At 35.9% G+C, this 18,123-nt stretch overlaps 2 protein-coding genes across 6 annotated transcripts; one reads left to right on the forward strand and one right to left on the reverse strand.

Moving 5' to 3' along the window:
• Nucleotides 1–1,108: 1,108 nt before the first annotated feature.
• On the reverse strand, nucleotides 1,109–13,418 carry LOC114524707 (platelet-activating factor acetylhydrolase IB subunit gamma-like). 5 transcript variants are annotated; one of them, XM_028545867.1, is made up of 8 exons: nucleotides 13,160–13,418; nucleotides 12,696–12,868; nucleotides 11,273–11,332; nucleotides 3,382–3,447; nucleotides 2,911–3,006; nucleotides 2,713–2,829; nucleotides 2,443–2,577; nucleotides 1,109–2,293 (listed from the first exon to the last, which is right to left on the reverse strand). In XM_028545867.1, exons 4-8 carry the CDS (start codon nucleotides 3,445–3,447, stop codon nucleotides 2,042–2,044), a joined length of 666 nt encoding a protein of 221 aa, XP_028401668.1. In that variant the 5' UTR covers nucleotides 11,273–11,332; nucleotides 12,696–12,868; nucleotides 13,160–13,418; the 3' UTR covers nucleotides 1,109–2,041. The 5 variants fall into 5 exon arrangements, with proteins under 5 accessions (XP_028401668.1, XP_028401665.1, XP_028401667.1 ...); XM_028545864.1 differs by having other exon boundaries at nucleotides 12,696–13,418; XM_028545866.1 differs by lacking the exons at nucleotides 12,696–12,868; nucleotides 13,160–13,418 and having other exon boundaries at nucleotides 11,273–11,644.
• Nucleotides 5,381–17,555, forward strand: LOC114524706 (abnormal spindle-like microcephaly-associated protein homolog). Its single transcript, XM_028545863.1, has 4 exons — nucleotides 5,381–5,700; nucleotides 9,094–10,037; nucleotides 16,013–16,124; nucleotides 16,494–17,555. The coding sequence occupies exons 1-4, from the start codon at nucleotides 5,538–5,540 to the stop codon at nucleotides 16,610–16,612; spliced, it is 1,338 nt and encodes a 445-aa protein (XP_028401664.1). The 5' UTR covers nucleotides 5,381–5,537; the 3' UTR covers nucleotides 16,613–17,555.
• The last annotated feature ends 568 nt before the right edge of the window (nucleotides 17,556–18,123 follow it).

Consider the following 18,123-nt stretch of genomic DNA (forward strand, 5'->3'; position numbering starts at 1 on the left):
AACTAAAAGAGTTATATAGGTGAAAAAGCAGGATATTCCAGATGCGAGATCGCTCAGCGATAACAGCATGATTAGAAAAAATGATAACTTTTTCCTCAACTGAGTGGAATTGCAGTATGCTAGAATTGTCACAGTATTCAGATATATCGCCACCGTCGACAGTAAAATATGAAGAATACAGGCGATAATAAAGTTTATATAATAGCCTCTTGATGGAAATTGAATAGACATGTTGAACTCGATGCCTTGGTAGATGCAAGTTTGCAATAAACTGTCGTTTTCCATGTCGCGAAGAAAATAACTAACAAATTGTTCTTAGATTTTAAGCAACAACGGCGCGACGCTTCGACATAAAGTTTTGATGTAAATGATCTCTTATATTAATTGTCGTCGACCATGCAAATGCTTGTACTCGAATATTAATATATGTTCCGCAATTATATTTTAGCCGGGTATAGATAATTAAAAAAAAGACATTTTGTAAATTAAAATGCGAAAAGTAATAACACTGCCACTGTATGCATGCGGTAGTTTAATAGCTATACTATATATCAAACAATATAGATTCCAAATCTAATCTTGCAACCGTACGATTTTATAAAAAGGTTTGGGCATGCATCAATGTGACATTTGAATTGCATGGAATTATAGGCATATTGCCTTTGACTATTAAACTATTCCCAAAAGTGTGACGGGCTGCATGCAAGCTATAATGTTTCATTTCATTCTGAAATTTGGTTTTTAGGTATACCTCGCATTTTGGTCGCGTTGAATGCAATTCATACAATAGATAATTAGATGATAAACCTCATTAAGCTTCATTACCATTTCATTATCCATATTGTTTGAACTGCATTCGACGCGACCAAAATGCGACGTTTAACGTATAGGCCTTATAAAGTTAAGAGGAAACGTATCAGCAATCTGCTTCAGGAAATTTCATTTTCTGGATGTCATGAACATTTACTGATGAAGATTATATAGGGACTTCGGGAATTCACCACTGCATATAATAGAGATATATCCATACACTGAACTGACACTTTACATTGATCCAATATGGTGCAGGAATAACTTTATTTTGATTGGTGAAACATTATTTATAATTATATTCATTTCTATTGCTATAGGATTATTGTTATTACAATTGTTTTATTACGTACGATATATAGCTCTTCAGCATGCAAAAACGTTTTTCAAAGGACTGAATTGTTATTTTTAATATAAACTGTACTGACAAGAAGACCCATAGCACTATCATCATTACCTATATAAGAATTGTCCTCCAGATCAGTTTTAATAAAAAAAATTATGCAATAAGGGTTCATATATGGCTGGACAAAGACAATTAATGAAGCAACGTCATGTGCCAAGGTCTATAATTACGTTTTTGACATTAAAAATAACAATTTCGATGCCGTCTCTTTAAATGAACTTCATTAAAACATTCTCATTAATAATCTCATAAAAATTGTGGACCATTGATGAACTGTCACCTACTGTTTGAAGATCAATTTTAATAAGTGCTCCTTTTGTTTTGTCTCATTTTTGTCATATGAAAAGCAGCGTCAGAAACATTAAGATTAAGCTGTCAAAAATATGCCATGTTCTCGATGTTGTGCATGGCATGTGCAGATTATGCTCTACTTTCCTACATATCCATATGATATCCATATATGATATCATATCATATGATATCATATGATATCCCTATTCATATGCATGGCATGTGCAGATTATGCTCTACTTTCCTACATATCCATATGATATCCATATATGATATCATATCATATGATATCATATGATATCCCTATTCATATGCATGTGCATGGCATGTGCAGATTATGCTCTACTTTCCTACATATCCATATGATATCCATATATGATATCATATGATATCCATATGATATCCCTATTCATACTACATATCCATATGATAAAACACAATATCTGAGATTCGACATACTTTTGATTTGAATTTTGTTATTTATAATTATGTATCCGTATGCATGCATCAAAAGATTAGCGAAGTGCAAAAAAATCAGGTATACTTCATCAGCTTTATCAGTGCCTCGTATATTTTAGTGCAAACTTTCTCGTTTGCAGAACAAGTCAAATGCAAGTAGTCGGCCATATCTTTGGCTGATATCTTTCCTTCCCCGTCAACAAAGCCAGGATCTGCATTAAGAAATGTCGCATTTGGAATGATATTTATGGAAGTTTCCAGTAAGCTGTTGATATCCATGATTTTAGTTCGCAACGGATTTGGAAATTCACCTCGTGGTAACAGCCCCTTTAGGAGAATTAAATAACGAAATTTTGTACTGCATGCAAATATCAACTGGCAAACAAGTTATGCATGCAATGCAGCCGATGAATGGCACGGACAATCAAAAATCAATAACAAAATGAATGATTAACGAAAAACAACAGTTTTCCTACCAGAACTAGGATTTTAATACTTGAATTTATTCCATTGATATACCATACGATAGATTCAATCCCCTCCACAATATTAGCCGCTGTGTGAGATGGCGTATGAGCGACATTATTTGTGCCCACCAAAAGAACGACAACCTATAAAAGACATCGACCAACTAGCTACGTGTGGAGTCACAATAAATTCATATCATATTTGAAAGTCGGATGTACTTTCGTTGAACTAAGGCAAAAGACAAAAAACATTAAAACATGAGCTGCCAACTCTCATACTTTTGGATCAATATGCTCCAATTCACCATTTTGAACTCTCCACAATACGTGTTGTGTGCTGTCGCCGCCAATGCCAAAGTTCAGTGAGCCCAATGGCTCAAAAAGTGTTCGCCAAATCTATCAAAAGAAATTTAGTGATATTCAATTTTTGTTTAGAGTAATAGAAATTTTGTATTGAGGTCTTCAAACAGTAATTACCTCTTTATCGAACATCTGGTGGATAATTGAATCGCCAATAAACAACAACTGACATTTTGAAGCCATTCTCTTTGCTTCTATTTTAAATCTGTTATGCTTTAAAGGAAACATACTAACTAAGGTGCTTGCAGAACCACATAATGTGTGACCAGAAACAATTGGTGTGAAATATATCATGACATGATGACAGAAAGATCGAAAGCTGACAGTTTTCATATTCGGGAATTAATGATTTGCCAAAGAAAAAGGACTCGCGTAATATTGTCTACCGTTTGAGTATTTCTATGGTGTGATCTCATCAGGGCACAGTAATACAGTCAATGCTTCATGCACTGGCGTTAGCAATTCGACAGGGCCTGTAGAGCCAGTATAAAAGTGGGGAGGGGGGGGGGAAGGCAGAACCAGAATCTACTGCCAATTTCTCATCGCACGCATAGCGATAAGTTGTTTTACGGAAATGGCTTTTATTACCATACTCATCCATCTTCCATCTCCGGCATCCTCTACTTGAACTGCTACTGCAGCAGGGTTACTCATCTACAAAGAGGAATTCCGAATTATTTCAGGCATCATGTAGTCTTTGATCGTGATCCTGCTTGCAACTAAAAGCAGTCAATTGCGATGTTACTTGGTGCATGGAAGTTCCCAAGAACGAGGTTGATGGAAGCTATGGAATCACCAGGAAGAGATGAAAGTCCTGAGTAGTATAATAACCCAAAGGGGTAGGGGTTCGTTTGTTATTTATTGTCCAAAACTCTGCCGAGCGAGCTAAGCTAAGGGTTCAATGGGTCAAGTCGGACTTGAGACTACGAGTTGATACTTCGAAATGGATTCTATAGCGTAGGTCAAACGTCGCTAAGGCCTAAGTGAGTCATTTTAAAATGTGATATTTATGATTTATTATTCTATACATGCACTATTTGAACGTTATAAAACTAGTCATTTTACGTAGGTAACTTTAGGTTACAGAATCACCGAATCAGTACATATAATAAATCATGCTGATACCGCGGCCAATCAGGGTTTTTCTAAGACAACGGTATTACGTATAATGTTTACATAAATGTTCAATTTCATGCGCTTTTGTGCAGTGATGAAATTTCCTTACTCTTAAGCGCGTTTTAAACTTACTAGGGCCTTGGCGAATTTATTCGTGCGAACTGACTGAACTAATAAAAAGCATGAAGCGATCAAGCTGAAAGACAATTTTGAGGTTTCATTGTAAAACATCATAAATAAATATTATTATACCATCATTGCCATGAGATGATCGGAAAACAAAACTGTGTTAATGTACCATTTTTAGAAAAATAATTTTTGAAAGGTTCCAAAAGATTTAGTGAGGGAACTGGGTGTGGATTGTCACTGAGCCCACATTAGTAAGAGACTAGGGTAGTCTACAGTTGTTAATGTGGGTAAGGGGAGAATGCCCCTTAAAGCCCCCTTAATCATGCTATTTAATAACATTTCTTTATCCTTGTTATTTTTAAATTGTTACTTCAGTATGACAAAACTGCAATTTATTTTATTTCTGTAATTAGAGAGGGGAAAGTGCTCCAAGGAGAAAGTGTTTCTTTTGAGGTTTACATCTCCCAAAACTCACCTGTGCTCACTTAGAACCACAATATGTTAGAATTGTGCAAAGAATTTGTTGTTGGGTGGAATTTGGCTAAAACCTGACATAAATGATTAACTCGACTCTCTACATTACTCTCTCAAAATCATGTGACACAATAAGCACAAAGACTGAGGTTTGGCAGTGGTGTTCCGAGCAGGTTAAATGGGGTGTGACACTATATTTTTTCTATATTCAGTGCATGGATTTTGTTAGCAAATCCTATAACACTTCACCCCTGCAAGTTGAACTGCACTAAGCCATAGTTAAGTTCTTGTTAAAACTAGAATTATCATCACACATAGATTTCGGGTTAGTGATAGCGTTTTCAATTAATTCTGTTTGACCCACCAAAATAGTCAATAAGTAAGAGCATTTAAAAGACCACCATCACTCTGACTTCAAGCAAATTTAAAAACTTTTCCTTTTCATATCACAATGAAACTTAGTAAGGTAAGGAATCTATATGACTGCATTGCAATAAAACATGCATCAAAACTTTTTTTATGACACAACAGTGTTAGTAAAATTATATATTAAATTTAAACACCATACCTTTATAACTGTTTTAATACAGGCAATATAATGCTCACCACAAACGGTTAATGGAAAACCACAAAATAAAGGTCAGGTTAGTAATACAATAAAGCAAACTACACAAATTTGTATTAAATTAAATATTCTGTAGAACTTTTTGAAAACAAAAACTTTGTCAGGCAAGAAAGACTGTATACTGTATATACACAATACATCAAAGCCCAGCGATTTTACTTTGAAGTCATGCGCATTGAAATATTCTGGCAAATAGTGGAAACACGGACATTCGAAATTCGAATTTTGTTGTTGCCATACAAAACTAGTTGGCAACTGTTTACAACTGGTATTCGTGTAAATCATTGGCATTTTTGTTGCTATGGCATGATTATTTTATAACTACGGCTACTGAGGTATGTGATAGATAACATCAGGCATATTTTAACGTATCTAAAGAGTTGCCTTCGTTTGCAAACACATGAAGAATATGTCTGTTTCGTACGCTCCAAATAAACTCAGAGTTCCACCAGGATTTCAAGCGTTACTCGAAGGTTTAGCGCGAGAGGTTTTAAGAGAACAGCCGCAAGACTGTGTCGACTTCTGTGCCAAATACTTCAGACATTTGATAGAGCAACGTGAAAGTAAGTGTTTTGATGTCTGTTATAAAAAGCTATGGCAATATTAATTGTTTTTAGTTTGTGCTCAATATGCATGCTGTACGTAGTGCTGCTTTATTACTTCCAAAGTTCGTATTAATCCTTTTATAATAAAGAGATACATGTAACGTTATTATGTCAACAGGATAAAAGTACTTCAAACACAATCCGTTTCGCGAACAGTTCTAATATATGTTCAATCTATATATGTACTGCACATTTTATTATTGTTTAAACGGCTTTATATCAATCTCATTATTGTTTTGCTTTCCAGCCAGGGCCATATGCAATTTATTAATTTGTGAATTATGTTTGCAAAACAACGATCTTTCAGTCCAATTCAGATTATTTTTACAGATCAGGGGTTGCAAGTCTAGTATTCATGTTGATGTACAGTATATCTTTCTCCTGTCCACTGTATTTGTAGCTTAAACCACACTTAAACTGGTTGAAGAATCATTTTGAAATAAAAATGCATGTGTCAACAAGTAGTAGTAGTGAACAACTGTGTGCTACTGACAATGACAATGACACATTAAAGGTTGGGTCATTTTACTAAAAATTGCTTTGGGCACTTCATTCCACCAGAATATTCTCAATATTTTCCTTGACTCAGTATATCTCATTAATCTCAAGCTAGCTGTTATATCGCCCTTTTAATGGTGTTTTAGCGAAATGAAATATGAGGTGCATGCTATGTTGTGCATGTTTCTTCAGCCTTAATGGATACTTATACATGGCCTCAATGGACATATTAACTAATACCCTAGAACTAGTTGACCCAGATCCTTTTTATATGAATGTTAATTTTGAATGTTTTAACACTTCTTTGCCACTACACTTGTCCACACAGTGCAAAACTAACAATATCCCCAAAATAACACCACAGTGAGAGTACACAATTTGGCTTTATTTAGGAGCATTGTGAATGCTTGTCTTTATGCCTGTTCATCCTGTCTATATAATATAGGGCTTAAAGCATTGCAAATGTTTCAGTTTCCCTATGTGGGCCCGGTAGCACAATATTAAGTAATTCTCTATAATATCTAGTTTTAGTTTTGATCAGTAAATGTGTTTGCAAAGTTATTAATAATTCTCAATGATTTGGCCTGTCACATCATGCATAATATCTATTAAATATTATGGTCACAGATATTGGAACTACTTATTCGATCTTGACAGATAATGTTTATGAGAAATGCTTATTAATATTACTAAGTCATGCTATTCCTATGTTTCCCGTACTAAAATGTCATTATATCTTGTCCTCTAACAGTGTTTTTGTCAGCTAATAACTGCAAACATTTGAACTACTAAAATTTTCCTAAATATTCCCTGTTTTGTATGCTTGCCCATTTAAATTTTAATGCTGTTTCCAGCTGTCAATCCTCAACCTCTTAACAGTTAACACATTGAACAGCTGAAAATATACGTTTACACATGTCACCCAATGATAGATAAATTATACCCGGTATACCGAAAGTGGCATATATTAATTTGCATGCTTTTTCTGGTTAACTAAAATTATATGATTAAATTAAATGAAAAATCCGATGTGAATGATGATCCATAATCCAATTTTCGGAGTCAAGTATCTTTCATCCTATATAGAAATCCAAATAAATTATAATCCTAGGACCCTTGTGCCTAATTAGCCTGGTTCAGTCCATATGCTGTACTCAATTGCCTCTATGATCCATTGTAGGTGGTTAATAAAATAAATAACTTTTTGTATAAGACAAATAATTATGATACATGAAAACCAGCTAATTTTAGGCTTAGATCTTGATCTTGAAATGGGGTCTGATTATGGTACCTCAGAAAAGCTAAACATTGAAATATTCCTCTCAGAGATTATTTCAATGATCAGATTACACCAAACAAATCTCTTTCATAACTTTTTTATGGTAATAATAAACAATTATTGGATGGAGGCTAAAATTAAAGACATCAGAAACGATTAAACGAAGTTCATTAATGCTTATTTTATTTTATTGTAAGTTTGTAACGTTTTTTCGCGCTCTTTTGGGTTCAAGTTGCTGGTGCGCCAAGTTCTGGGCATGAGAGTCCAATAATTGTTTTTTTGGATGAAAGTTTGATCCAAAAAAAAAAATTAATAGACGATAATTATTGGATGCAACCAAACACGTAAACCCATTTTGCGCAAAATAATATAATGTGTTCTAAAACATGATTTTCAACCAATCGATACTCAATTGTCCGGGACAGGCAAAATGATCGAAAGACATGCAAAAAACATCCATGCACATGCCCGCATGCACATTAAAGAATCCCAAGTTTGCAACACGTTTCAACTATATCTAGCTCTACAGTTTTGCACATCAATAAATTAGTAAGTTGCAGTAAGATTGTGGGTATGATATGAACGATGTCATCACCTTATTGGCTATGGCCATCCCGTTGTTCTATGAATGTATCAAAAATTCAAATTATGTTGATTAATCTCTATTATCTCATACTAATCACTGGACACTTCATTTCTCTGATAATCTGATAAAATGATTAGCTGGGGAGGGGTTTTTTACTGTTAGTATATGAATAATAAAGTACGAACGATAATAGCTACTTATTTTCGAAAATTTGCCACAATATTGACTTCGTTTCTTCATTCTTTATTATCTGCGACACGTTCCAGAAATTCACGTTTACACAAAGCATTGGCCTAGTTTATCGTCCATTTTGGTCGCATTGAATTCAAACAAAAGATAATCCATGCGATGAAAATGAGGCTAAATGATGTTTATCACCTTATTATGTGACTAAAATACGACGTAAAAGCTGTAAGCCTTAGATTACATATAGGCCTTAGATAATATTTAATATAATAGCTATACATTTGTATTATTTTCGCACTCTACTATAGCTCAAGCCTACTAACTATAATACCATTGTTACGCGGCAAAAAGCACTCAAGTTGTTTCCGATTGATAAAACAGGTTTTTAATAAATTGTAGCAACATGTTAGGGTTCACCAAGTTGCCGCAACTTGAAAACAACATGCATGTTCGTTGGGTGTTGTTCATGCAGTCCTGTTTTCACCAACCGGGAACAACTATATATATAGGGGCCGGTTTTATAAAACTCTTTCACTACACTTTGCATACTAACTCTTGCTAACTCTCCTGCATGACGAAGGCCCTCAGGTCGAAACGTCGAGAAGTGTTTTTGTTTATTTTATAGGCAGTTGTTATACCATGCACATTTTATGCTACACTTTCCATAGTTAAATCCTATAGATATAGTCTATAGATAGATATAAAAAATACATATATTGTCGGAAATTTATTGAATAAAGAGACGCATGCACCCCCATATCTACCCGTTGTAGTGTTGTAATGAAATGAAATTTTCTTTTAGCCACAGGCCGAAACGATGCAAAACGATCGTACGTCATAGAACAATTGAATCAAGGCGAGGATGTCGATATCGATCTCGACGATCCCGCTGTCGGCAATGCTGCCGTTAAAATCCAATCGCAGTTCCGTGGTTATAAGGCAAGAAAAGAGGTCGAGGAAATCAGGCAGGAACGCGAAAACTCCGATATCGACTTGAACGACCCTGAAGTCCAGAAGGCGGCCGTTACGATCCAGGCTGGGTATCGAGGGTTTAAGGCGCGAGACGAGCAAAACCAAGTCGGAAATGTTAATGACTTGGATATGAATGACCCGGAATTGAAGGACGCTGCTGTCAAAATTCAAGCAAACTTCCGAGGATTTAAAAGTCGTAAAGAAACAGAACAAATGAGGAATGCCTTGGACGGTGATGTGGACAGGATTGAGCTAAACGACCCGGAGGTTGAAAATGCCGCAAAAATCATCCAAGATGGTTATCGCGAGCATAAAACTCGTACAGACGCCAAGCAGAATGGCGACGATATTGACGATGCCGAAATGCAGCGTGCCGCTACCTTGATTCAAGCCGGGTATCGTGGTCACAAATCGAGACAAGAAGTCGCTCAGCTCCGTGAGATGGACGCCAAAGGTATTGACATCGATTTAAGTGATCCAGAAGTTCAAAAAGCAGCAAGTATAATCCAGTCTGGTTATCGAGAGCACAAAGAACGCACGAGCACCACGCAGGCAAGCGAGGTTGACTTGAATGATCCCGACGTGGAGAACGCAGCAACGGTCATTCAAGCTGGATATCGCGGTCATAAAGCACGTAAAGAGTTGAAGGAAAGAAATGATGAAGTGGAAGGGATTGATTTGGATGACCCGCAGGTTCAGGACGCCGCGGTCACCATTCAAGCTGGTTACAATGGTCACAAGACGAGGGAGGAGATGAGGGAACAAGAAGATAAGGTAAAAGTACTCGTATAACATTAACCTGCTGGGTAAGCAGGGTTTTATTACAAAGTTGTTGAAATAATGAAGCGTTTTCCAGTCATACGGAGGAGGGGCGCTGGAGAGGTTTAGTGTCTTAATTATGCCAATTTCATCCACCCCTGTCTCCGGGCTTTGATTCCTGGAATACGTTCATGACATATTCTTCTCATATTGCGAATCGTGCGGGTTTGTCCTTTTTTAGGGCTTACCTCAATTACAAAACTTTGTTAGAATCAAACTATTGTAAAACAGTCGTCAGTTGTATTTTTTAGAGACGGTTTGATCTTTTTAAAACCTGAGATTAAAAGATTTACCTGTACGGTACATCGTCCCCATCAAAAAACATAACAGTTTAATATTACTTAATAATATATAGCTGCTATAGGTTGTGCAGAATTACGTGAAGCGAAACGTTGGCGTGCGTGATATCGCGGACACTCCATAGATTGATTCTATATAGATTGATTCTATATAGATTGATTTTATATAGATTGATTCTCTATCCCGCAAAACCGTTTTTCAACCTTGTCCCTGATCTTCTCTAATGATTGAACTGAATGCGTTTTACAGAACAATTAATTACTACCACTAGTAATCTGCAGATATAGAGCTGTCCATCATAATTAGTACAGCAGGATTTAAAATTTGAAACTAATCCCCAAGCAACGGGGCTAGGTTATCGTTAAGATATATGCATGATAAACAAATTATCTGATTTGGTTCTTTATTCATGTTATAAAAATCATTACTCGTTGCTCCTGTATATACGTAAAAAAGAATCCATGCAATGCTATGGTAAATTATTTTGTAGCATATAATTCAAGAATGGATGTAAAAAATAGGTCTATTTCAAAGCAACTCGTATACACTCATACCTCGAGTTGATAACCCTGTAGAGCCTTGACGAAGATTCGTCATCAAATACAGTATAACAATCTATATATATGCATGTCAAAATGCAGATCTGTCGAGAGAGAGCCCCCAGCCCTATATTTCGAAGTTCTCGTTGTATTTTTCAGGTAGATATTTTCTACCCATGCCATGCATGCAACCACGGAATCAATATTTAATGTACAGTAATTTTTTTAATCACTCTCTATTTTGTCCAAATAAAACCCGATGACGCGACGAAATGAAAACACACGACCAAAAACAGAAACAAGTGTAATGATTGAAAACTATGCTTTGAAACATCTAATTTATTAGCTTACCTAAATATTTTATTACATCATCGCAGCAGTGTAATTTGTAATAGATAAAACTTGAAGTATCTATATGAAAAAAAAATAGATTGTATACGCATTTTATATATACATATTATATGCACATGCACATCATTTTTTCTCATTGCGATTCTAAATGTTATGTCGGAGTGCTTTTTCAAACTATATTGGGCACAATATACTTCTAATATTTACTGAATATTTGATGAAACCGACAATTAGTCGTTCTTTTTATAATACGGTTGAAAATTGGCACGAAAATTTTTAAAATTATAGAAAAAAATAAAGGAGTGAGGAGATCGGTATTACAGAAAAGTCACTATACTACACGGAAATCGTTTTCGACATGCATGCACGATAATCAAGTCACTAAAAATGTGTATATATATATGCATTACGTATATCATTTGTAAGTCGGAAATTTATTTTTGCTGTTGAATAATACATTATCTAGTTTTGAAATCCTTTTCAGTCATTTCTCGCCAAATAAGGTCAATCGGTTTAGTTCCCTTTCTCCATGACATAGAAATGTAAGCGGTCGGTTGACCACAATCGTTTCTCTCATAGGGACACTTTATGTATTGCATTGTGTGCACATATTAGTGTGACGAATGGCTGTATCTAATGCGCCATGCATATATATTTCATGCTTGCTTTGAATGCCGTGACTAAACATTTAGTCAACGTAAGAGGGAATAAAAATGTTTACTGTCATCCACGCTAGGTTTGCAGTTGTTTCTTGACAAGAGGTGTAATTATTATCATTCACACTTCATACACTTTGATTGTCAAATTCGGATCCCCCTACATTTAACAATCAGTTAACTCCTTAGAAATTTTATAATGCTATATATATATACTCTTGAGAACCATATACATTGGTATTACATGCGTGAAATATGTTCAGATGTCTTGAAAGTCTTTTATGTTTTTAATGTTAGCATTTCTAAGAAGAAAGTTCTATAAATTGTAAGTCAAACTTTTATTTATTATCAATTTTTTATATTTTTGTATTGATTGCATGAGCCAGCCGCCGTTCATTTTACGTCTAGATCTTTCAAAAACTAAATAGTATTAAATTAGATATAAATGATAAATTCTAAATTTCAAGTGCAACTACCATTTAAAACTCCATATATTCGTACTATTTAGCGTTATATATATGACGTCAGTAACAACCTTCGTGCATAAAAAGTCGAAAATTTTGAAATTTATAGTCTATGGATGGTTTTTTATATTCATTTTAGGTTGTAACGTTGTTAGTTCAAATTTTTAGTTAGCTATAAGGCCGGATTGACCGCAAGTGGGAGCGTAAGGAAAGTGAGAGCATTTCTTTATTATTTCTTCAGCAAGATAATTATAACAGAAAGAGAGAGAGAATTGAATCGCCCACATGTGCCTAATTGCTTACCATTCCCAACTCGTAGTGAACTAAAGTCAATGGTCTTTCTTCGTTGCATGTATCCATATTTCATTCACGTTGTGCTGTAAAGAGTAGGCTTGAACCCTTTTTTCCGATAGAGCTTTTCATAGCTATACATATAGTGATATGTTCCTGTGTATTGACGTGATCAAACAAGTTCTCTTAATATAAAGGTGATAAATTCGTTTGTTTGGGCATGTAACAAGGAATAGGTTCGTTCAACAATCCGTCAAAATTTCAACATTTTGAATTAACTACCGTCATAATTATAATCATGGACGCAATAAAAACGTGTGACCATTCTTATTCCTTTACCAAGTTAAGAAGTTTTACTTGAATTGTCATGTATTCGTGTATTTAAACTAAACCATTCAACATCTCACTGTTAATTGGCTCCTTTCCTAAAATAGTTACTTTAGTTGGTTTTTGTCTCCATTGGAATCACAACTCACAGCGAAATCTTTTCCTCGGCTGTTCCAGACACTTTGCTAATGCTTCATACGCGTGTGAGTCCAGTTAAAGTATAGAATTCAGTGATGCACTACATCTGCGCTTTTGGTTCTTTGGAACTTCCGCCTTCTATAGTTTGAATCTGGAGATCAGTAGCCACATTCCTGTCGTTCTATTTATACAATAAAGAACCTCAATTTTAATGCATCTCAAATTCTTATTCGGTGCATGGGTTGGGCGTGGTCTAAGCACATATGTATTTACCCCTCATGAAAGTGTACCGAAACCCACTTTCCATAGAAGGGGCGCCTTTGGCGGATTTGAAAAGATTTGAGGTTTTCATGCTGTTAGCTTTGTCTAATTGTTGTTTTCACCGTTTTCGTCGAGGGCAACACGTGTTGACCAGAGGTCCTTTTAAATAAATCATCAGTAGGGTTTGTGTGCCAAGACACGGAACTGTGCTGTTAAATCATTGATGGCAAGCTGAAGTGACGTGAATAACTTATTACCTTCAATAGACAACATGCAATAGGTCTCTTGTTCATGAAGGCGTGTCCGACGGCAGTTGCCAGACCAGCTGATCAACAAAATTCAGGTATCGAACGGATATGGGGAAGTGTTACTCTCGGAACGCTAGTTTAGCGAAAGAAGATGACGCCTCAAAGAAGGGCGAAGATGAAGTTAAAAACAACAGCGCCGAGGCAAAAGATAAGAACGCACAAACGGCGAACGGCCAAATTGAAAACGCTAGCGACTCGAACGAAACCGCAGAAAGTAAAAAGGAATCCTCGCTAAAAGATAAGAAGAAGTCCAATAAAGAAACGAAATCCGTCCGTATTACGGAAACGACAACAACAAACGTGAAAACTGAAACGACGGTTACGGAGGAAAAGTCTGAGCAAAAGTCAAATAGTTCAACGACAAAGGTGATCAATATAATTTTTTCACGCAGCTGTTGTCGAAACAACTATTTTTTATTTCTTCCTCGATTATTTTATCATCTGCCGACGCAAGATTTCGAGCGTTTGTTATAAAATATGTTACCAATTTTTACGATGTAAATTACCCGCGGGTATCCTTATCTTCCGTTGAAAGAGGTATTGTGGTTGTCGCCATCAAACGTCTGTGCATCATGTTGATGACAATATGCAAAATATCCGCCAGCCGTACACATGCACGCAATGTTTCGTTTGTGTTATATACGCGTTTTTTGTTTTTAATTATACGTGTCCGTAATTCTAAGGCAAAATATTTTATTTGAGTAGATACGTTTCTTTTTTAATGAGATAGTGTTAATATTTTCCTTAAACTGGAATAGTTCAGCAACTGCTTAAAATAGTCAAGGAAACACGTTGAAGTTTGGCTAAGAGTCTTGTCAGGAGAGTTGTATGAGAATATCCTGCTGTTTAGAGGGGCAGCCGCGAAAAATACTGGGCAAAAGGCAGTAATTCACATAATTATTTAGGATTAAAAATTCATAGTCGTGCGCTTAAAATAATGTTTACTATTTTCGCTTAAGAATGGCTGTGCATATATAAGCAATCACTTTATGTGCTTAAAATTCTGTTTTTATAAAACTTTCACGTATACATATGTTCTTGAAACACTCGGCGATATGCGGATCTCTGTGTATTCAACTTCTACGTCCATTCTAGAATCAGAAAATGTTTATGTCTCGTATAACTCAATTGATACCGAGCTGGCCATGTATTCGTAATACTCTTGGAGCATTTCTCCCCGAGAGAACTTAGCCATTAAAGTATATTGCCATGGTTTGACGAACGAGGGACGATATAGTCAACAGGAGAATCATCAGAGAGGATTAGTCTATCATCGTCCTAAGGCCACGGTCAGATGTCACTTTTCTCATGCAGGCGCCAAACACATTAATTAAAAATAATACAGAGTGAGACATCTCACACAGGTTATCTATTGTAGTATATAGAATTTACCAAATTAATTATTTACTGGCATGCATATTTCATATAATAGTATTGATGTTCAATAATGTATAGCCTTGGCATAGTGCATGGAGTTTCCTTAAAAAAACACGTTTAAAGTAACTTCAGACCTTTTTATATCTATCCACACTAACTACTTTTGCGAAAGACGAAAGTACTATACATTTGACAGCTCGGAGGTTAAGGACTTAAGGTCCCCATCGTACGATTGAGTGTGCTTAAATACGGTTAGGGGGTTGTAAATTGGTTTAATTCATTACACCAATAACAGCTAAGCTGAACTAAACATACGAAAGAACATATGAAACAGACTGATACTGTAAGTGCTGTCGTAATTGTTGGACCAAAACAAGAAAATTTCCATTTTTCTCAGTCGTACACTTGGTACTTAGAACATGACGGGTTAAAGTATTGTGAAGTTATGAGTGCATGCATGCAGGTGTAAGTATTATTCTTCTTGGTTGCTTCGTTTTCTGTTCATTACGGAAGCGAGCTTAACTCAAGATAAAGATAAAAAAATCCCAGAGATAAATGACAGATTTTAGTCCGCATTTATTGTGTATTTGTCGAGGAAGTTAATGGTAGTATAAAACTGGGGAAGATTCGAAGTCTTAAGATGCCATATGTACTTTGGCAATGTGCGTGCAGTTGGGAGTTTCTTTCTGTCGTGCAATTCATTTCTAGTCGTACATGTTTTTTTTTTCTCTCGTACAGGTAAAAAAAACCATAGTCATAGTATAACCGACCTGATTATCATTTTTACAGTGGGTTGTCGGTTGTAATTCGTGTTGAGAATCAACCTCATTTTCGGCTCTCTCCTAAGACCAAATAGAGTAGGCGCGTGCGTGCTAACTTGACACTATTTGCTGTAATCTCATGTTGTTTCTTTCATAGCCCGAGGACGTTGATATTGACATGAATGATCCAGAAGTACAAAAAGCAGCAACTGCAATCCAAGCAGGATTCCGAGGGCACATGGCAAGGAAACAACTCAAATCCCCTGAAGGCATGTCAAACTTTTCGCCACAGAAAAAACATTTTATAGCCTAGATTTACTGGTGAAATGTATTTAATCGGAATGTTGCTTTTCCGGCTTTTTCTTTATTCATCACATAATCTAACTTTAGGTTTAACAAAACCCCGAGATGTTTCATGTTCACAACGTTTTTACCCCTTGGGCAAAATAGTCCCCACAGTATGAGGCCAATTTCGAGGGTCGTGGATCAGACCAATATTTTTGTCTTTGAATGCGATATTTGACCAAGCTATTTGAAAATAAGGTGCTATAAACAAATTTCCCAACTTAAAACGTTTCAGAATCCCACTTTTAGGCACACTGATATCAGAGGAGTAATCGGAACTGTCTCATTTCTAGGACAGAACCACCAAGCCAGCGATGAAATTGATTTAAATGATCCGGAACTGGGCAAAGCAGCGGTAAAGATCCAAGCTAGCTTCCGTGGCCATTTAACACGCAAGAACCTACAACAATAGTGTACCTGAAGTCCCAATGACGTACTTTTAATATACATTTTTAACTATAGAGTTTTATGGCTGGGGTCGAAAACCATGTCACTTGATTTATCACATCTTAGCTATATTCAGAAAATTTAAAAAGAAGGAAAAGGCCTTGGGCTAGTTGTCAAATAGAAATTCATTTCAATTGAAACAACGTTTACTTTTCCTCTAAATCTGTAATTGACTTTAATCTCCAGATGCTGAGTATGTTACTACAACGTTTTAACTAGTGTAACCGAAAATAATATTAATTACAGCAACATGAATTTCTATTCTCCTGTCCAGGCCTTTTTACTCGCGGTCAGATAATCTAATAGAGCAGCAACACTCGGCAGTATCCACCCAAAACTAGAGCATGGCAAGTGGCAATACAGAAGGCAAAAGGATTTTCCCTAGCTAGCTGGCCTGTTCTTAAAGGCATTACATCATGTTTCGCCTAGCGCAAACACAAGAGCACATAAAAGGACAAAGTTGCAGTGCGCATGCGTGAATTTCCCCGGAGAGTTTCCCCGTCGTGACTGCATGCCTCAAAACGTTTCCCTTTAATGTGATCGTGGCGAGAAAGTATTTAAAACTTGTTTAAAGACTAAACTAGAGAGAAAATTGATTCAAATTGGATTTTGATAATTCATCATTATTTCTGAATGTCGTTTTAAATTTGACATTCATCTTCCTCCCTGCGTATTTTCTCATTGTTGCTTCTAGCATGTTCTTATACTTGCGTTTGTTTCTTAATGCCCTTTTGGGTAAGAAAACAGAGTAGCTTTTAACTGCAAAGAAATCTGTATAGCAAATTCCAAGACCAAGTGTAAAAGTAAAGAGGCTGTTAAATACGAGTAAATATATTTAAAAGTTTGATTCGTTTGAAATTGGTCGCCAGATCTGGACGGACCAATTATTTATTTCACCTTTTTGAAGGAAAAGATGATACACGAGATTAATTGATTTCATTTTTGTAATCATTGTTTCCGAACAGCCGACGTCGCTAAGAGTTAATTTAATATCACATGCTGACAGGGAAATGGACTCCTTCTGAGACATCGTCAAAACATAACTCACTTCGCAATTATTTTCAATTTGAAAACCGCGGTCACTACTCGTTATTCACATTTTTTTTGGCGCGTGTTTGGAAACAAGCAATTTGTCGGTCATGCAATAGTGCATGTAGGCTCAGTGATATATGATGAGCCGTTTAACACTGAATTTCACCACGATTTCACTAAATGAAAGTCACTGATCTGACTCGGTTATTTATAACACAATATTCAATCGTATTCATCAAATCAACATCACTATATGGCAAATGGGACAGAACTTGTTCAATTTTACAGTCGTAGGAATAGCTCACATGACAAGAGAATTGACCGCGTTCGGGACTGGGGGCGAAAACAGAGTTTGTTTATTACCCATATATGTATGCGTGAAATATCTTCGTGATGGCGTGAGGGTGTAAAACGGATATAATAGATGATATAGCAACCGGCATC

The sequence above is a fragment of the Dendronephthya gigantea genome, unplaced genomic scaffold (genome assembly GCF_004324835.1).
Source record: "Dendronephthya gigantea isolate DGI-Jeju-01 unplaced genomic scaffold, DenGig_1.0 000032F, whole genome shotgun sequence".
NCBI classification, from domain to species: Eukaryota; Metazoa; Cnidaria; class Anthozoa; order Malacalcyonacea; family Nephtheidae; genus Dendronephthya; species Dendronephthya gigantea.